The sequence below is a fragment of the Aphelocoma coerulescens genome, chromosome 4, assembly GCF_041296385.1.
Source record: "Aphelocoma coerulescens isolate FSJ_1873_10779 chromosome 4, UR_Acoe_1.0, whole genome shotgun sequence".
Lineage (NCBI taxonomy): Eukaryota > Metazoa > Chordata > Aves > Passeriformes > Corvidae > Aphelocoma > Aphelocoma coerulescens.
This window is the reverse complement of record NC_091017.1, coordinates 78,883,027-78,903,889: the sequence shown is the minus strand read 5'-3', so window position 1 is coordinate 78,903,889 and position 20,863 is coordinate 78,883,027. Positions and strand designations below refer to the sequence as shown.

The 20,863-nt window shown below is 55.6% G+C and overlaps 1 protein-coding gene across 1 annotated transcript in view; it reads left to right on the top strand.

Annotated features, from left to right (window-relative positions):
- The window catches only part of LOC138110157 (rab11 family-interacting protein 5-like), a 128,636-nt gene that overhangs the window by 38,720 nt on the left and 69,053 nt on the right, over positions 1-20,863 (top strand). The window contains exons 4-5 of the mRNA XM_069014879.1: positions 11,448-11,508; positions 19,759-19,836. Of these exons, the coding sequence (XP_068870980.1) occupies positions 11,448-11,508; positions 19,759-19,836 (139 nt within the window). The remainder of the gene's footprint in view (positions 1-11,447; positions 11,509-19,758; positions 19,837-20,863) is intronic.

Sequence of the window (20,863 nt, the reverse complement as noted above, 5' to 3'; positions counted from 1 at the left end):
GGGAACACCCGGCTCCCTTGGTGCTCCCGGGAACGGGAACTCCGATGTTCCTCCCCGCCCTCTGCGGCCGTGCCTGCCCGGAGCTCCTCCTGCAGCTCCTCTTGCCCTCCCACCTTTCACCACTCGGCCCTTCTCCTTCCCGGCACCCTCGTCTCTCTCCATCCAAGCCTTTTCCTTCAAGGAAGTCAACTACCCTTAAGCCCCTGTAAATGACTCCGCTGCTCCCGCGGGAGAGCTTCCTTAGCTCTAATCCCGGTTTGGTTTTCCTCCCTCTGGATGGAGGAGCTCGGCACCTGTGGGGGGATCACGTTAAGCCCGGGGTGGCTCAGAGGGAGATGTTGGCTGCTCGGGGTGCTGGGCTCTGACCCTCTGAAAGGGGCTCCATCCCAGAGAAAGGCAGCCCGGACCAGCCGGGGCAGTCACGGGGAGAGCTGGAGGCTGGAACTTGGGAAAACAGGATTTAAAGCGTTGTTCCTGCTGCACCCCCGTGCCGGACTTCAGCACGGGCTCGGGGCTGGTGGGAACAATTCCCATCCCCGCAGGAGGAGCTGCCTGGGATTGTTGTTCCAAGTTTTGCTGCCCAACGCAAGTTTTCCCCAGATCTGGCTTTACAGATGGAAGCTGACAAGGAATGTTCCTGTGACTTTGTCCCGGAGCCAGCCCGGCCCCACACCCAGCTGTCCCCATTAGGATGGGTGCCTGGGACCCCGAAATTCCCCCGTGAGGCAGGGAGGGCCCTGGCTGGGCACCGGGTGCCCCCAAAGCTGCTCTCACTCCCCTCCTCAGCTGGGCAGGGAGAGAAAATACACCAAAAAGTTCATCTGGGGATAAGGGCAGGGAGAGATCCCCCAGAACTCACCAGTGACTGTCACGGGCAAAAGAGATTGAGGAAATCAGTTTAATTTATTGCCACTCAAATCAGAGTAGGGCAATGAGAAATAAACCCAAATCTTAAATCATTTCCCCCCACCCCTCCTTTCTTCCCAGGCTCAGCTTCGCTTCCACATTTTCTCCCAGGGGATGGGGCTGTGGTCGGCCCAGCACACATCGCCCCTTCCTCCCCAGAGGTCGGACTCCTCACACTCTGCCCTGCTCCTGGGGTCCCTCCCACGGGAGACAAATCCTAAAGGAACTTCTCCCGTTTGAGTCCTTCCCTTGGGCTGCAGTTCTTCAGGAATGGCTCCAGTTTGGGTCCCCCAGGAGGTCACGAGTCCTGCCAGGACCCTGCTCCAGCGTGGGCTTCCCATGGGGTCACACCTCCTTCAGGGGGTGCCCATGGGGTCGCAGCCTCCAGGATCTCCTCACAGGAGCCACCCCTGGAGCCCCCCTACCCAAACCCAGCGCTCCCAGTTTCTAGACGAGCCCACACCATGTCTGGGGGGGGGGTTTGGTTCCCCCTCCCCCCAAAAAACTTGGAAAGAAACATCATTTTTGAGTGGAGAAGCAACACCCCCCTCCTTCCCCAAACCAGGGAAACACAAGTTGTCAGTCGGGATGGATCTGGTGGGATTGATATCAGCCAAAGAATTGATATTCTTTCTGGTATTTAACCAAAAAAGTGATAGTCTTATGTCACTCCAAATGTGGTTCGAGATAAACAGATTCTCTCCCCTCTGTTGTTACACAACATTTCGTGTGTCAACACTGGGGACTGGATCAATTATCTGGCTCGGGCTGCGGGGAGGGAGGGGGTTTCCCTGTGAGACAGGGATTTGGGGGAGCATCCATATTCATGGCGATCTCCCGCCTTGGGAAGTGCGGGATGGAACCTTTGGGGAGGGGGAGTGGCCTCGGAGAGCTTTTTGTCAGTGCTGGGTTTATATTTATGGTTTTATTTTTCCTTTTGAGACAGAGCTGGGGAGAAGGAACCGACCCCGAGCGAAGGCCGGGTTTGGGATAAAGACTGACCCCAGAGCTCCAGGGTTGTCCCTGCAGGGCTGTGGGGCCAGGGGAGGCTGGAGCCACCTCGAGTCACAGCCGGCAAACCCCGAACTCCCAGGGACAGCAGGGACGTGGTGGGAGTGCTCCAGGGGCAGGATGTGCTCCCGGACCGGATCCTGGCTCCTCACGGCCCTGTCCCCGGCCACAGCTGGGATTTCCAGCGCGGCAGGAGAGGTGGTGCTGTCACCCCCAGGCAGCAGGAACAGCTCGATTTCAGCAATACCTCTGAGGAAAAGCAAACATGATAAAACACCATTTCCCTGCTCTTTTCTGTTCCACTTTTCGCCCTTCAGACACGGCCAGAGCCCCTTTTCCATCCCTTTTCCACCCGGAGCTGCAGGAGATTTGGGATTCACTGAACGGGATCAGGGCTGAATTAGCCTAAAATCAGAAATTGCTTTTGCAGGTGGGAAGAAAACAGGAAATGATCAGCTCTGCATCCAGCAGGCAGAGCAGCAGCACCCCCACAGCAAAATGGGATGGCCACAGTTTTCCCTGGAGAGCAAAAATAAGGGATTTTCTTTTCAGGTGTATTTTTTAATTCCTCCTTAGATGGAAATCCTGCTCCTGCCCTGCTCTGTCACCCACTGCCTTTGCTTCTCCTCCACCAACCCTTCCCTGTTCCCTCCCTGCTCCATCCGCATGTCCCTCTGTTTGCTGTCCCTGTGCTCTTCCTCAGAGAATTGATCCTAATCCTCCAAACAATTTCGCTGGCATTTGAAGGTCCAGACACTTCTTATCCCACTAATCTGGGGAAGAGAATTCCGGAGATGGTTCCGTGTGCCCCCCGGTGCCCCCAGCCCCGCACAACCTTGGCTTTATCTCCACAAATCGTTATCACTGCCAGGTCCCCGTTCTGGATTTGTAATCAGCTGCTCTAAAGGTCAGTGGTGACGGTGGGGCTGCCATCAAAGCAGGGATCTGCATTTCCACAGGGAAACAGAATCCTGGAACTGGTGGGGTTGAGAAAGAACTCCGAGACCATGGAGTCCAACCATCCCCAGCACTGCCGGGGCCAGCACTGCCCCGTGTCCCCAGTGCCACATCCACAGGGCTCCGAAATCCCTCCAGGGATGGGCACTCCATCAGGCTGGACAGCCCTTTCCAGGAAGGAATTTCCCCAATATCCACCCTGAGCCTCCCCTGGCCCAGCCTGAGGCCGTTCCCTCTCCTCCTGTCCCTGTTCCCTGCCAGCAGAGCCCGACCCCCCCGGCTGCCCCCTCCTGTCAGGGACTTGTGCAGAGCCACAAGGTCCCCCCTGAGCCTCCTTTGCTCCAGCCTGAGCCCCTTTCCAGCCCCGTTCCCCTCCCTGGACACGCTCCAGCCCCTCCATGACCTTCTTGTCATAGATGTCGTAGAGATGGAAATTTAATCATATTTGGGGTAGTTTTTCAGAAGTTTTCGGGCTCTCACCTTTCCGTGCCTTTTTATTTGCTCAATCCATTGCAGGGCTAAGGCAGAACTCTTCTTTCCATGTCAAGCTCACCAGGAACCCCCCCCCCACTCTGCGCATTCCGCCTTTCCCCCGCTCGCTCCCGCAGGCTCCCACGCCCCCGGCGGGACTACATTTCCCATGGTGCCCCGCGCGGCCCCGCCCTCCCCATTGGCTGGCAGGTACGGCGCGGCCCCGCCCCCGGCAGTGGCCGGGGGACTCCATGTCCCGGCGTGCCCCGCGGCAGCTGCGGTTGGCCGCAGCCAATCAGCGCGGGGCCGGCCGGGGGGCGGGGCCCGGCGGCGGGGGAGGCTGTTTAAAGTGGCGCTTGCGGGATGGCGGAGCCGGCGGACTATCCTCCGTTCCAGCTGGGGAAGCCCCGCTTCGAGCAGGTGCGGCCGGCGGCGGGAGGCGGCGGGGGGGGACACCGGGAGCGGCGGCGGGAGCTTTCCCTGCCCGGCGCGCGGCATCGCCCCCCCCCACCCCGGGAGCGGAGCCCCCCGCTCCCCGCTCCGCTTCGCCCCGCCCCTCCCGCGGTGCTGCGCGCTGATTGGTCCGCGGCCCCCGCGCCATTGGCCGTCCGAGCTGTCACTCAGAGCCGCCGCCCCCTGCCCGCGGCGGGCGGGCGCTGGCGCGTCCCAGCGCGCCCCTGTGGCGCGGGGCGCAGCGCGGCGGGCGGGGGGAACGCGGGTCGCGGGTTCGAGCCCCGCGGGCGCCCCCAGGGCAGCGGGGACGGGCAGGGTCCCGGTGTCGCATGGCGCGGGCTTGTCCTTGCTCCGGGGGGATGCTGCGAGGGAACGGGCTCTGCCCGGGCAGCCCATGGATTGAGGGTTGAGTTGTGGCCCCCCAGGCCGAGGCGTAGGACAGGAGAGTGTGACAGATCAGGACATCCTTGTCTCCTCTGTACCCGACACCTGGGGGTGGGGAGCGTAGCCCATGGTCGGGTCACACACCTGTCCCCAGGTGAGCAGGTGCAGGGGCACAGCAGCTCGTCCCTGCTCCATCCACCACCCGGTGTGGATGATCAGAGACCTTGTGGTGCTTGTGGAACTATTCAGGCTGATAAAAAAGCTCATCAAATCTCCTTCAGTCCCTCTGGAGCTGGGCAGGACTCCCTGGAGAAGCCCCTAGTGTGTCCCAGCAGTGGGACAATGCCCAGGGAGACCATTCCCACTCTCCACAAGAATCCTGGATCCCTACTCAGCCCCCATCTGCCTCGACACCTGTGCTTGGCTTGAGCCAAGCAGCCCTTTGGGATGAGCTGTGGATTTCCCATGGGGGCCATTCCATGGTGGATCTCCTGCCTCTTCCCACACCCCAAATCCCCGCAAGGCTTGGAGCAGCCTGGGACAATGGAGGTGTCCCTGCCCTGAGGAATGGGAAGGGCTCTAAGGTCCCTTCCAAGCCCACCCCATCGGTGCAGGAGGTCCCAGGGCACATCCTCGGGGTGACGGGGAGGGGTGACTCCCCGGGAATGGGAGGGATGCTCCGGCTGGGGAGAGAGGGAGCTTTGTAATCAGGAGAGGAGGAGGAGGAGGAGACGCTTCTCCCTTCTAGACACCACAGATGATTCCAGGCACACTTGGCAGCGCGTCAGGCACAGAATCGGTGCGTTCTGTTCATTAAGGAGCGACTGTCACTTGTGGCAGCACTGAGGAAACGTTCCAGGGGCTGTGGCAGGATGTTCCTGGCCGGAGCAGTGGGGAGGCTGCTCCTGGCTGCTGCTCCCGGGACATGGGCTGGGCCTGGAGTGAGGGTCACCCACTGGGGGAGGGCCCTTGGGAAGGGACTCCTTGGGAATGCTTTTCCAGAAGGCCGCTCTGAGCATGGCAAATCACTCCCTTCTCTGCTCTAGGGGTTTACCCCTTTCCTGTAAATTTTCTGGGAGCAGCAGTGGTGCTGCTGTCCTGCTGGCTTCATCCCACGTTCCCTGTTTTCCCCTGCTCCCTCTGCCCAAGGTTGGACTTCCCAGTCTGGATTCGACAGCGTTGTGGGGTCACAGAGCAAGGGGGTTTCCAAGGGTTATGGCTCCTGGCTGGATCCTGTGTTGGCTCTGCTCCGTTCAGGATGCAGCAGCACCCACATTCCCGCTGCCAGCACGGCCTGGGAGAGCCCAGCTCCTCCATCCCTGGCTCAGGCTCTTCCAGGTCTTCATTTCCCCCACCTTGACCTTGGTGTTTCCTTCCAAACTCCAGTGCTGGAGAGGAACCCCAGTGCATTCCTGAGGGATCAGAGATTCCCCAGACCTTCCCTACCAGGTACTCCTGCTTTCCCCACACCTCCCTGCCTTTGCCTGTTCTTTCCAGGGCCTTTCCAGGTTTTTATGTTTTTGTGAGACCTCAGCTTCAGCTGATGGAGACGCCTCGTTGTTTTGGGCAGGATCAGTGAGCCGGGGTGGTTGAAATTCCGGCCGTGTCCCCGTGGGCTGCCAGCGCTCCGCTTTCCTGGGAAGCGCTGGCTGGGAGCAGCTCTGGGGCTGTGCAAAGGGACACTGGCCTGGAAGCGGGGCTGGGACAGACACAGGACAAGTTCTGTGCTGGGAACAAAAGCCTTGGGAGCAGAGCCGGCTCCGGGGTTTGGTTCAGAGCGGAATTCCCTTCCTTTCCCGCCGTGAGCCGGAGCTCCAGGAGCGCCGGGCGGAATTGGGGACAGCAGGAGGGACAGGCCCAGCCCAGGGCACCTCTGGGGTTATGAAATCCCCTTTTCCTGCCTCTGCAGCTCCCTCGTTTTTCCTCCTCTCCAGGCGATGTTCTGTCGAGTCACCTTTTCCCAGCTCCCTGCCGGAAAGGCTCCGGCTCCCAGGGGAAACGGGGCTATTTTTAGGTGAGAGAAGAAATGAGGACGTTGGGCTTGAGAATGTGTGATAAGGACTTAATTTTCTGACAAGCAGGGCTAATTTGTTAGAAATACTCCTTTTTCCCCCCCCCCTTCTTTATTTCCTTATTTTATTCCTTTTCCTTTGAGGATTTGCTGAGTGCTGCCTCTGCCAGAGCCCGCTGTGTGCTCCCATTGCTCTGGGGTCGGTGCCTGGGGCCCAGACATTTATCCTGAGCAAAATCCAGTGGGAGGTGTCCCTGCCCATGGCAGGGGCAGCACTGGATGAGCTTTCAGGTCCCTTCCCACCCAAACCATTCCAGGATTCCATGTCCAAGATCACCTTGCAATGAAAGATGCCGGAGATCAGGAGATGCCTCAGTGTGAGGTTATTGTTCCCTTTGATAAATGGGATGAAACTCCTCTCTCCTAAAAGGATGTTCTTATGGAGAGGGGATTGACTTAACAGAAGGATCATGGAATCCCAGCCTGGTCTGGGTTGGAATGGATGTTAAATCCCATCCAGGGCCACCCCTGCCATGGGCAGGGACACCTCCCACTATCCCAGGCTGCTCCAAGCCCCAGTGTCCAGCCTGGCCTTGGGCACTGCCAGGGATCCAGGGGCAGCCCCAGCTGCTCTGGCAATTCCAGCCCAGCCCCTCCCCACCCTCCCAGCCAGCAATTCCTTCCCAACATCCCACCCTAAGCTCCCCTTTCCCACTGGGAAGCCATTCCCTGCCTCCTGGCCCTCCAGCCCTTGGCCCCAGTCCCTCTGCAGCTCTCCTGGAGCCCCTTTAGGCCCTGCAAGGGGCTCCCAGCTCTCCCTGGCTCCTTCCCTTCTCCAGGGGAACATTCCCAGCTCTCCCAGGCTGCCTCCAGAGCAGAGGGGCTCCAGCCCTGCAGCAGCTCTGGGGCCTCCTCTGGGCTCTCTCCAGCAGCTCCACGTCCTTCTGCTGTTCCCTGGCTTTTCCACATCTCCCTCACCCAGGACTGGACTTTAAGGGGAATTTGTGTGCTTGTGGCTCGTGCTGAGCTGTCAGCCCCAGCTCCTGTCCGTGAGAGGTCCCTGTGCCGTGTCCTGGCTGTGCCCCCTCCCAGGGCACACCTGGCCCTGCCCCTGCTGATGGCTCTGAGGTGCAGGAGCTTCTCCCATCAGTCTTGGCTCTTTAACATTGGAAAACCAAATCAAGGACATCGAAGGGCTGAGAATCCACAGTTTGAGCCTAAACTTGCCGTGGGCTGGGCAAGAAGTCCACAAATGACACAAACCTGGCTGTGCCTCATCACAGTCCCACTGCTCAATGGCTTCAATTGTCTCAGTTTTGTTTGGGTTAGCTTAAATCCCTCCTAATTAATTTAAAGCTGACATGAGCCTGGTTTTGAGCTCAACCCCACCCCAAGCCTGCATGCTTTTTGCTCTGGTTTAATTAAATCCTGTTTAAAATCCAGCTGTAATTAAAGCGGTGAAGGTATCGGTACCTCCTGCTCTTCCCAGGCCTGCCCAGCTCCTTGGAATCCTCTCCCTCCTGAAGGTGATTAACACCTTGCTGCCGGCCTCTTCCCTGCTCTCAAACCCCTGGAACCTGCCAGGAGTCGCTTCCTTGTGGTTCTTGGATCAGCTGGTCCCTCACAGCCCAGGTCCTGGATCCTCGATGCTCCCGAGCTGCTGTGCCCTGGAAGGGAATTAACATTCCCAGCCACTTCCTCGTGCTTGCAGGCTGCGGAGAAGTGGTCCCAAAATAGCCCCGATTAATCACAGGAAATCTGTGTTGTTCGGTTTGCTCCCAGTTTACTCCAGCAGCTGTTCCAGGAATTAAAGGGGGAAGAAGCCCAGGGATGGATATTTGGGAGCGGAAGGTCAGACTCGTGGGCACCTCACAGGCTCCATGCCTGGCATGAGGGTGGGAGCAGGGCTGGATCCATCCCTCCTGCTCAGGGAAATCGGGGCTGGGTTGACAGGGAGGGCACCGAGCTGTTCCTGTGCCCAGGGGCCAGATCCTCCCATCCCATTTCCATCTCCTGACAGCTTTTGGGTTGCTGGGTCACGGAATCCTGGACTGGTTTGGGCGGGAAGGGACCTTCAATCCCATCCAGTGCCACCCCTGCCATGGGCCGGGACACCTCCCACTGTCCCAGGCTGCTCCCAGCCCCAGTGTCCAGCCTGGCCTTGGGCACTGCCAGGGATCCAGGGGCAGCCCCAGCTGCTCTGGCAATTCCAGCCCAGCCCCTCCCCACCCTCCCAGGGAAGAATTTCCCCCAAGTTTCTGAATTACTGGGAATTGCTGGGGTTTTTTTTTTTTTTCACCTTTTGTTTTGCCTGCAGCTCTGTGAAAACCAATCTTGAATTAAAAATATTAGTTTGGCTTCTAGTCAGGGGAATAAACCTGGGAAGCAGGGAATGACCTGGAGGGTGGGGAGCCAAGCAGTGAGGCAGCTTCCCACATCATCTGAAAGGGGAGAGCAGAGAGTCCCACGGCTGGGGTGCAGGAAAACAGAGGACATTTTATGGTCAGGAGCTGGACAGTGGTGGTGAGGGCACTGCAGGGGGAGGGAGCAGGGGGGTGTGCAGGGAGGGTGCTGAGGTGGAGCCCCAGGGAGCCCTCGTGGCTCTGGGTTTGGACCTGGCTCTGTCTGATGGGTGCTCACAGAGCTCTCGGTGTGGGAAAATGAAGCCCTGACTCATCAGAGTTTAACAAAACCAGGGAAAACCTGTCCAGGCTCAGATCCCCTGGTGGTTGTGGTGTTCTCTGACCACAGAATGGACGAGTTCAGGCAGCACCACCTCGAAACAAATCCCTCATTGCTTCCTGCACTGGCCCAAGGTGCCCAGAGCCGCTGTGGCTGCCCCTGGATCCCTGGCAATGCCCAAGGCCAGGCTGGACATTGGGGCTTGGATCCACCTGGGACAGTGGGAGGTGTCCCTGCCATGGTGGCACTGGATGGGCTTTAAGGTCCCTTCCATCCCAAACATTCCATGATTTAAGGATTTGGGGCACTCTCCGCTCCCCAGCTGAGCACCAGGGCTGAGTCAGCCCCAGCACTGGGCAGGAGAGGAGCAGGGAACGTGGGAATGGGATAACATCAGGAGGGATCTGAGCTGCTCAGACCTGTCCTGTGCTGGGCCTTGCTGAGCTTGGCCAGGCAGGAGCAGGGCAGGAGCTCAGTGCCAGCCAAACCCCAGCCCTGGCATACGGGACCGGCTCCCCATGGGCCTGGGCAGCTTGGGAAATGGGAATTGGTAATTCTGAATGACGTTTATACCCTGCCCCTTTGAACCTGAGGTCTCCTTCCCCCTCCCTTGTCATTTACTCCTTGGCCAAGTGGGTGTAAAACACTGATGTTCCATTTAATTCCATTTAACCCTATTTATTATTGCATTTCTCACTGTGTCTCAACGATAAAGGCAGTGGGGAAGTCGAGGCCACTCAGATTTGAAGTCCCCCCGCCCTGCTGTTGTTGAAGGCAGTCATTCCAATGGCTCTGGGTTGCTGTTGGTGCTGAGGGCTGTGGGATGAGCGGTGGGATGGGGCTGCTGCTCCGTGGGATGGCTGAGGGGTGGATGGGGTGAGTCAGGAATTGCTCACGGCCCCCTGCACCCCTGGGAAGGGTTGGACAGCGGTGCTGGGGAGGGTGGTGGCATCTGCAGGGATCCTCAAACCCAAAACAAAAGGGAGGCAGCAAAATGTCAAGCTCAAAACCGCCCGAAAGTACCAGAATTAGTGTTAATTAAATCCTTGCTAATTAAAAACCGCTGTGCTTTTTCCTGGAGTTGTGTGGAGCTGGTTTGTTCCATTGGGGGGGGGGCTTTTTTTTAGTGCAGAACATGGAAAAATAGCGGAGTTTTGTGGGGATGGATGCTGCAGTGAGGTGGTCAGCAGTGTCCTGGGCAGGGCCCTGGAGAGGGATTTCTGCTGGAATCGGGGCAGGATTCCCGGGGGAGCAGGGGAGCAGCAGCAGCACGTTCCGGGAAGCGCTGCCAGCAGTGATTAAGCGCTGCTCCCGCGGCTCCATCCACACTCCAGGCCTTTATTTATAGCCCGTTCCTGCAGAACGAGCCTGCAGGAGATGGGCCACGTGCGGATGGAGAACTGCCGGGATAAAGGGCTCCCAGGATCCCAGAGCTCCGGGATGGCCGTGATCCACATCCCACTGGGCTCTGTGTGGCTTCTGTGGAGAAGCCACCGGACAGAGAGGGGCCGCTGGACGGGGCTGCCCTGTGTCCACCTGGCCTGAGGGTCTGGCAGCACCTGCCTCTGGATCATGGAGTGCAGGCTGAGGTTGGGTGAGGATGTCTGTGTACCCCAAGGACTCCTAATCCCTCCGTGTTCCATGGTCTGGTGCTCGGGGTTGGTACAAACTCCACGGATGTTTTTATTCTCACTGTCTGAGTGCTCAGTCTCCTTCTCTCCTTTCCTCTGGAGCTGCCATGAACTTCCCCTCCTGTTTCACAGATCCCTTCCCCTTCCTCCAGACTCTTTTCCCAGTTCTGGAAGTACTCAGGGCCAGCTTGGGTGTAGCCCTGAGCAGCCTGGTCTGGCTGGGCTCGTCCTTAGCGGCACATTGGGAAAAACCCAAGCTGGAGGTGTTTGTGTAGGGATAACACCATCCCAAAGCTGCTGAGGAGGCTTCTCCTCGGAGCAAAAGGAGGCATCCAGGGAATCCTGGAGTGCTTTGGCTGGGAAAGGACCTTGAAGCCCCTCCAGTGCCAGCCCTGCCATGGCAGGGACACCTCCCACTGTCCCAGGCTGCTCCCAGCCCCAGTGTCCAGCCTGGCCTGGGACACTGCCAGGGGTGGGATGTCCACAACCTCTCACCTCCTCCTGGTCTATCCCCAAAATCCGTGATGCCCCTGTGGCTGTGCTGGTGCTCAGAGCTGCTGGCAGGAGGGAGGGTGAGCAGCACAGGGATCGTGTCAGAGGCACTGCAGGGTGGGAATTGCAGCCTTGGGAGCTCCGGAGCTGCACTTTGGGGTTTTTGTGGCCTCAGGCATCTCCCAGGAGTCCCACAGGCAATATTTAATTTTTTGGGGAAAAAGTAAAGGGTATTTGGTGGCATCTCTTTGCTAAAGAATCTGACTGGTGTCCCGCTGGCAGGCTCCAGGTCCTCATCTCTGCCCTTCAGATTTCCTATCCCAGAATATCAGTAAACACCTCCTTATATTATTTATTTCTAGTTGCTGCTTCATTCTGCAAAGGAGATAAACCTTGAAAGGCGATTTTTCCTGACCAGGTTTGTTTCTTTTGTGTCTCCTTTTTTCCAGACTTCATTTTATGGCAGATTCAGGCACTTCTTGGACATCATCGACCCCCGCACTCTCTTTGTGACTGAGGTAATGTGTGCACACCTCTGCTTTGGACAGGGCTGTTTATTAGTCAGCTCGAGAGTAAAACCAATCTCTGCTGCGAGCAGCAGAAGGGATGACCCCGGCTCTGCAGTGGGTTTGTGTCTCACAGGTGACTGATTGCCCAAGCGAGCGCTGTTCAGTCTGGAACACAAACCTGCTTTGCGTCGGGCACCTGTGGATCCACACCCCCGGCTCCCTCTGCTCACTGGGGAGGCCCTGAACTGGTTTTTGGCAAAGCTGCCAGTGATTTGGTCTTCTCAGCAGGGAAATTCCTACAGGGGTTCATGGGCAAAAATGCAGGTGAGGGGATGAGAGAGAATTTTAATTCCATGAAGAGTGATCTGGGTGGGTTTGTGGTGCAGTTCTGCAGGGGCTGCACTCAAGGAGATTTTTTTTATATTTCAGTTATTGCACTGTTTGTAACAGGATTTGGGGTTCCTGCTCCTATATTTCCACTTAGGGTTGTCCAGCTTTACTGCAGCTCTTTGCTGCCATCAGATACTGCCTGAGGGTGATGGGGAATCCTTGGGAAGGAACAGTTCTGCTCCTGGTCTGGAATTCTGCCCTTTGGCCAGAAATCTTTGGATTTTCAGTGAAGGGCAGCTGCTTTTTCCTTTTTGTTTTATCTTTTTCCCCAATATCCACCCTGAGCCTCCCCTGGCCCAGCCTGAGGCCGTTCCCTCTCCTCCTGTCCCTGTTCCTTGGGAGCAGAGCCCGACCCCCCCGGCTGCCCCCTCCTGTCAGGGAATTCCAGAGAGGGAAAAGATCCCTCTGGATCCTCCTTTTCTCCAGGCTGAGCGCCTTTCCCTGCTCACTCAGCTTTTCCTGGGGCTCCAAACCCTTCCCAGCACTTTTTAAGGGCTGAATCTCTTCTGCCCCTGGGGGGAATTTTCCTGCTCTGCCCTCTGTGGAATGCAGAGGGAGTTTGGACTCCCGGCCGAGCTCTGAGCTCAGTTCCTGCTCTGAACCCCCTGGGTGACCTCTGGCTCAACCACACAATTTTCCACCTTCCCGTGGTCACCTTTCCAGACCTTTCCAGATCTCTGGGGGGTTGGAAAGGTTGTGGATTCAGAGGGATCAGCTGCTGTAACTTCATTTTTCCAGACAGCTTTTGATGAGGTTCCTTCAAGAAGGTGGAACCCAGGGGGAAAAAAAGAGCAAAGCCTGAGTGGCCCAGTTTTATCCTGGGTCAAAATCGAGCAGTTTTGGGTTCCAAAGTGAACCTCAGCAAAGTGGGGAGGTTTGGTGTCCATCACTGGGGGCTGAACTTCAGGGTCTTCAGGAATGGCTTGGGGGCTTTCCAAGGAGGGAAGTGCCCTCTGTCATTTCCTTTGTGAGTTTGAATTCCATGGCAGGGGGGCCTCAGCAGACCTGCAGCATCTTTGGTGATGTCCCCATGAGTTCCCTCTCCCTGGAGAAGTCTCTTGCCAAAGCCTGGGTCACTTTTTGGGGCACAAAATCTGCTTTTTGTTTGTTTTGCTCGCTCTGCTCTGTGCGTCTGATCTCCGCTTTGCGATAATTGGGGTGCGCAGACGTGGAACTCAAAAGTTTTTTGCTTTCCTTTGATAATTGAGGGGGCAAATGAAAATCTAGGGAGGTTTGCTGAGCCACAGGCATGTGCAGGGAGCTCCTTCCCACTGACAGATGGCTGCATCTCCCAGGCCCGGGGCTCCCAGGGAACAAACAAATCCCTATTTGTCTTGGAGGAGCTCATTGGCAAATGGAGCAAAAGAGTAGATAAATGAGTGTCTAATGGGAATGGAGGTTAATCCCATGGAAAATGCTGGGAAATGTGATAATACTTAATTTCTCTCCACCCTTTCCTGGTGGCTGTGTGCTCCATCATCGCATCCTGCTGCTGCCTGTGTCGTGAGGAGGGCTGGAGGGAGCCCGCCGAGGGGGGAACTGAGTGATGGGGAGGATCATCAGTCTCAGTGACACTCTTCCCTCACTCATTTATTTTTCAGCAAAGCAGGTTCTTAACACAATTAGAAACTTCCTTGTGTTTTAGAGGTTCTCGAGGAGGAAACCCTCGGGGGATGCCCCTGAGCACGGGGTTCTGTTGTACCTGTGCTTTTATCTGCCGGGGGAACAATTATCCCCATCACACTCAGCACCAGCTTGTGCTGCCTTCTGAGGGCAGAGGAGCTGGAACACGGCCCCGACCTCGTGCCAGTGCTGCAGCCACCTCTGAAGAGGAGGCTTGGTGGGTGCTAATTCGTCTCATTACTGCCTCTCTAATCAAATCATGTCTTGGCAGCTGCAGATTTGCAAACTTCTGCGATAAGTGGGAAATGTGTCATTGCAGGGTCACCCTGTCCTGTCCCCCAGACCACCAGAGGCCCCTCGATGGGGCAGGGCCTGGCTGGGAGATGTGGGAGGTTCAAATGATCGGAGTAATACTTTTAATTGCTCTGTAATTAAGGTCCATGGGGAGCAGCAGATATTTTGATGAGGTGAACTTATCCCATCTGACGTTAGCCTGGCCACCCTGTTAACACTCTGTGGGAAGCTCTTCCTGGAGGAAGATCTGATAATAATTCCGAGCCAAAGTGAAATCAGACCTGAAGAGAGCTCCGAAGGGGCTGCCTGTTATCTGCTTTTGCTTTATCTCATTGTTCGAAGGCTGGATCTGCAGAGCATCTTGCACTCCCATATTTGGGTTTAAAATGGAAGCAGGATTAGATGTATGTTATTTATATGAACGATACCTTCTTACTCAGCAGATTGACTGTCTGTGTTTATTCAGTGTCACATCTGCTGGCTCCACTCGAACAAAAAGTTTCTGGCTCCTGTTGTCTGTCACTGTGGATCCAATACAATGGGGCCAGCTGGAGTCAAGTCTGCCGTGTGTGTCATCCCGGGCAGCAGGGAGACCAAACCCCGAGCCGGGCCGTGGCTGGTGGAGGGCACAGCTGGATCTCCAGGCCCTCGGGGAGCTGGTGCTGCTGGTGGCCACGGGACCCTTGGGTTGGGGCATGTGGCACCAAGTCATGGCTGGGCTGAAGGTGGAGCCAGTGGAGCTCAGGGCACACAGAGATCATCGGCCCCAAAACGCCAGTGTGAGCCCAGAGTGGGACACAAACCATCCCCTGTGCCCTGGCCCGTCCGTGGATCCCCTCCCGGGCCCCCAGCGAGCCCTGGCCTCGCTGTGTGTGGGTTCTGAGGCAGGAATGTGTCGTGCTCCTGGCAGAGTGGCTTCGCTCCGGTCTGTATGGCACAGATGGGGTTCTGGAGGCTGCTCCCAGCCATGTGCAGGCACCGTTGGGATCCAAGAGGAGACGAGGCACGGAGCTGCCAGGCAGAAACAGCCCTGGAGCGAGGGGGGCAAGGTGACAACTCAGAGGAAGAGCTCAGGGCTGGGTGGAGGGGTCTGGCACAGGTCCAGGGGTGTTGGTGGGACCCTGCTCAGCTGTCCCTGTGCTGTCATGGGGCTGGAGCGGGGGCCATCAGCTCAGGGTGGTTTCCTGCTGGGGTTGTTCCTTCTCCTTCTGAGCGCCAGCCTAAGGAAGAGGGGGCCATGGGGGGACCCTGTGGCTCTGCACAAGTCCCTGACAGGAGGGGGCAGCCGGGGGGGTCGGGCTCTGCTGGCAGGGAACAGGGACAGGAGGAGAGGGAACGGCCTCAGGCTGGGCCAGGGCAGGCTCAGGGTGGACATCAGCAGGAATTTCCCCATGGAAAGGGTGCTCAGGCCTTGGAAGTGCCCAGGGCAGGGGTGGAGTCCCCATCCCTGGAAGGATTTAAAGCCCTGTGGATGTGGCACTTGGGGGTGTGGGGCAGTGCTGGCCCGGGCAGTGCTGGGGATGGTTCAATTCCCAGAGGGCTTTTCCAACCCCAACAATTCTGGGATTGTGTGGTTCCGTCACTCACACTGAGCAGGGCTGCTGTGGGTGCAGCAGCTGGTGGGGTTTGTTCCAGGCTCTCTCTCTCCAGAAGGTCCCTGCAGGTGCTGTCCCGGCCCCTGGGGACTCCAATCTGTGCCCAGGAACCACTTGGCACAGGGCTGGAGGGTTTGGATCCAAACCATGCCAGAGATCCCACTGATGGAGGCTCATCCCAGCTCTGCCTTGTCGATGGCACATCCACAGCCACACACCCAGGCTGAGGGACCAGCCACGGCCCATTCCCTGCTCCTTCCTGAGCTGCAATTCCAAACCTGGCGTTTTCCAGCCGTGCCCCTCCCGGGGCAGCCCCCAGCCCTCCCCAGGGGGTGTCCCCAGGGGGACGTGGCTGAGGCTGCAGCAGTGGAGCCCAGGCTGGAGCTCGGTGGGTGCTGTAGGGCTGAGCTCTGTAGGAACATCCCCGGCTGCAGATGGTCTGTCTGGCACCCTATTGTGAGAGCTGAGACCCCAGCAGCCACCACTAGAAGTGCTCGAGGTTTTTTCCGAGGAAAGGGGTATGGAAGGAATGAGACACTCCGGGGAAAAACGTGGTTGTGGGGTTTTTTTTTAATCAGGGATGCTGTAAAATCTCGAGTGACACTTCATCCCACAGACAGCAGCAGAGAAACCAAGCAACAATAAATATTGAAACAGTAGCACAACCTTGCAGACAGACCTCGTTTCTGCTGTTAAAGAGGAGCTGAAGTGTAATCTTAGACATTATCAGCTATCAAGTGGAGCTGCATCGTGCTGAAAGCCGGCGAGCGGAGCTGCTTGGCATTTGGAGCTGTTGCGTGTGGTAAAGTTTGCTCCTGGTTTTTTTTGGAGGTTCTGGTTAAAAGAACGTGCTTGACTTTTCCAGAAGGAATAGGAGGCAGCCGAGTCTTCTCCCTAAATTTGGAGGCTTGGGGGGTGTTTGCTGAAGGTACCTGAGCGCCTCGGAGCCGTGTGAAAGGATCTGCTGGACTCGGCTGAACACTTTTGTTCACTTTCTGTGCCACCCTTTTGTCACCCTCAGGCCCCGCTGGCAGTGCTGGGGCAGGACTCCTTTCTCTGCAGAAGTTCCCCTCTGTCCCCAGGGAGCTGAGGGAGGGAATTTGTGGAGGCTGCGATTTTAAAAGCGAGCCCGAGCTTTTCTGTTTGCTGTTTGTTACCATTCTAAACAAGATGGGATCTGGCCAGGGTTGTTATAGTAACTACTAAGATTTCCTCAAGAGAAGGGGGGAAAAAATAGCACGGGCCCCATTCATGCCTTGCTGCAGCTCTCCATTCAGAGTCACACGCTGCTCTGGGAGAGCGTTTGCGAGACGCTCGGTGTAGGTAACTTCAGTGACAAAAACACGTCCCCACAATGAGCACAAACGGCTCTCCAGGATGTGCTGCTGGCGCTCCCCGGTTATTTCCCGGCTCTGGAGGCAGCGAGGCTCCTCTTCCCTGGATCTGGGCAGGCGGCTGGCAGGGTTTTCACCTCGGCGTTGTCAGTCTGCACCGGACAATTATCATTCATTGGTGTCCTGCTGGGGAAGGGCTTTTCCTGAGAGGAATTTCTGAACAAGCCTGAGGCCCAGAGCTCTGAGGAATGACTCTAAAGGCACAGGTCCTGTTGTGATCTTGTGGGATTGCTTCTCCTCGCAGGCTGGAAATGCCTGAAACAGCCTAAAAATCCGATTTGTTTCTCAGCCCTGCAGCTCCTCTCAGATTCCCAGTGATCAACCACGCCCTGAAGTGGCTTTTCCTGGAGTTGGTCATTGCAGCTACAGCCCCTGGGGGTCTTGCAGGAATTCCCAGGAGCCTGGCCATGTGTCCACAGTGTTGGATTTCATTCCCTGTGCCCCTTTCTCAGGGTCAGCGTTTCTCCCGTGGGAGACCCTAAACCCTTCTGGAGGAGCAGGACCTCCCCCGGTGATGTTTCTGGAACCCCAGAAAATGCCACCCCAAACCAAAACTCTCCTTTTTTCTCCAGTGTCAAGAGGACTTGGCTTAATTAATGACTCATTTCTCTGTCAGGGGTGTTGGATGGACGTGCAAAAGGATGCCCAGTGCCTGCCCTGATCTCTGGAAGCATCCGGGACAATTGATGCTCTGAAAAAATGCAGGATCTTTTCTTTCCAGGAAATATTCACCCTACCACTTCCATGTTATTTTTTATTAAGCTAAGTTTAAATTTTAAGGCAGGTTCAGCAAGTGTGGATGGGGTTTTTTTTTGAGCCAGCCATGAAAGCTTTTATATATTAAATAATCTGCTGGTTTTTGGAGCGAGGCTCAGTGTTTGAGGTGGAATGGGATTGCCTGGCCTTTGGAGGTTTCTGAACACCATCAATCCGTGTTTGAAACTCCAGCATCTGTAGGAAATGATGGCTCTGCTTCTCTGAACTTCCCAATGCTCCAATAAAATGGGAATAGAACAAAAGGAATTGCTCACACCCGGCACTAAAATATGGTCTAATGTTGACCTTAAATGCTGTTCTTGGAGATCCTTCCCCAGCCTGGTCCCTTTTGGGGTGGGAATGAAGGTGCCGGCAGTGCAGGGAGATCCTGAAGCCCCACCTGGTGGGAGAAATCCAGAGCAGCTCTGGGAATCCCGGAGCTGGATTTGGGTGAACCTCGTGGGGCCCTTCCAGCTCAGGAGATTCGGTGATTTTAAGTTCCAAGCGAGAGGTGTAGAAAAGTGGGAGAAGGGTGGTGGGCAGCTCTTCCTGGGACATCCAGGCCCGGAGCTGGGATGGGCTGGTCTAAGAGGGGACTGATTCCAAACCAAGATTCCCAGAAACAGGGCAGGAACTGGGAAACGTGTCACCTGTTACGTGAGTGTGGTGACACAGGCTGAGAGCTTGGCCTGCCAACCCCGGCCTGGACCACCACAAATCCCCGAGCCTGTGTTTTGCCCGGAATATGGAGGGGTTTTTGCCCAGAATATGGAGGTTTTGCCCAGAATACAGAGTTTTTTTGCCAAGGTTGTTCCTGGCTGACACCAAACCTCAAGTTTGCAGAGGCTCTGCTGTGCAGAATCCACCGAGGCTGGGAATGAGGTGGCACTGACAGAGCGAGCTCGGCCGCTGGCAAAGGGCCGCGGATCCAGTCCCAAGGGCAGGAATGGCCGCTGTTCCCGCTGTTCCCGCTGTTCCCGCTGTTCCCGCTGTTCCCGCTGTTCCCGCTGTTCCCGCTGTTCGGAATGTTTGGGGACGATACTCCGTGGTTAATTGCTGCTTTCAGATTGGGCTTCCAGGGAAACAACAAAGCCCCCGTCGATGTGGGCATGAGAGGGAGGGAAGGAGTTTCGCTGCCGTGGATCCTGGAGCGGGGCCGGAGCCCGGGGTGGCACCGAGCAGCCCTGGCAGGGCTCCGGGGGCTCCACAGGAGCCACCCCCAGCACCCCCGGGCAGCCTTAGGGAGAATATTCCGCCTTTCTGGAATGTTCTCCGCCGCCAGTGTTGGAAAAGCTGCCAAAACCACGGAGCTGGGGCCGGAATGTGGATCCAAGGCCGGCGTCGCTCAGCCGGAGCACGGGCAACCTGCAGGAGGCTCTGGGAAGTGGCGTTTGGCTTCAGACCTTCGGGAGCCATTGCTGAGCGATCCCGGATTTCTGCAGACCGGGATAAGAAGATTTAACCCCTTGGAAGCTGCTCTTTACATCCTGACTTCTTCCTCTTGAGCTTGGGCAAATCAAAGGATCTTTCTGTCTATTTCTGCTCTGGGGAGGGGGGGGTTTGTACTTCAATAAATTCATACATTCTATGGAAATATATATTCTTTCAAGAAAAAAATGTGTATCTTTATAGGCAGATATAGTTCTATATGTATGCTATATATAATATTCTATCTAATATAACAGGAATATAATATAATATAATATAATATAATATAATATAATATAATATAATATAATATATAACATAACATAACATAATGGTATTAATATATATTACATATATAATATAATATAATATAATATAATATAATAGTATTTATATATATAATATATAAAGTGTGTTATATATATTATATATATAAATACAATATAATAATATATATAATAAAAATGTATAATATAGTGTAATAGAGTAGTTAACAAAATATAATATGATATAATATAACATAAGATAACATAAGATAACATAACATAACATAACATAACATAACATAACATAACATAACATAACATAACATAACATAACATATGGAGCACCCTGGGATAGTGGGAGGTGCCCCTGCCCATCCAGGTGGTTGAACCTGGATGATCCTTAAGGTCCCTTCCAGCCCAAGCCATTCCATGATTCCGGGATAAGCTTTTCCTGGCAGACACCATCATTCTGTGTCTTCAATCCTGGCTGCTGTTTTTGTTGCAGAGTCGCCTGAAGGAAGCGGTGCAGCTGCTGGAGGATTACAAACACGGGACTCTGCCCCCAGGAGTCACCAACAAGGAGGTCAGAGGGAGAAACTGTTAAATTTCTGCTTATTCCTGCGGTTTGGGGGGGAGAGAGGAGCGTGGGGTTTGGGCAGGCTCTGCTGAGGGGCACCTTGGTGTTCCTGTGCTAAGATGCAAACTTCTTGTGCAATTAAAAGCAAAACACAGAAGTCCTTTTTTTTAGCTGGATGGAAGCTTTTTGTCACTCCTGTGGGTTCTTGTAGCAGCAGCTGGAGGCCTCAGCCCCTGCCCTGTTCCTGTTCCAGTAATTTCCATTTCTGCCTGGACACGAGTGTTGTTTGGGCTGCACCAGGCGCTCCTGGTGCTGGAGTTTGTGCAGCAGGAGCGGGGTGTTCCTGCCCTTGGAATGGGGCTGCAGGAGGTCGTGGGATCCCCATGGATGGGCAGCTCCTTGCAGGGTTTGGGGGTTCCTGAGGAAAGGGTCATTTTTGGGGCTTTGGGACAGAGGGATGGGCTGGGTGAGCTCTCCAAGACCACATCAGTCCAATTTTCTGGACTTTTTCCTCATACTCCTCTGCACATGGAACTTGTGGAAGCAGAGATGAGGATTGTAGAGGAGTCAGGCTGCTTTTTGGGTCTTTTACCTTCCAATCCGTGCCATGAAACAAAAACCATCATTTTTTGTGTTCCCTCAAACTCTTCCCCATTGCTGTCCATGTGGAGACTCCTGACCATGACACCAACCCAGGGGCTTTTTCATGGTCCTGTTTGTGCATCCAGCACAGAGTGAATCGGTTCTGTGTGATTTAATGTCATGTAAAGATGAATTGATAGCAGATCTGCCTGAGGGGATACAAGCAGCAGCAATTCCAGAGGGCCAGTGCACCTCCCAAATAAACAGAGATGGAAATGGTGGGGAAATTTTTCCCCACACCCTGTAGGTCAAAGAGCCTCTTTTATTTCTTTTCCCTGTTCACAAGTGATAATTTCTTCTTGTCAAAGACAAATATAGGAGGTAAATGTTGGGATAAATGAAGGAAATTAGAATTTCTTCACTTTGGAAAGGGGCAGCTGGTGTGGTGGGG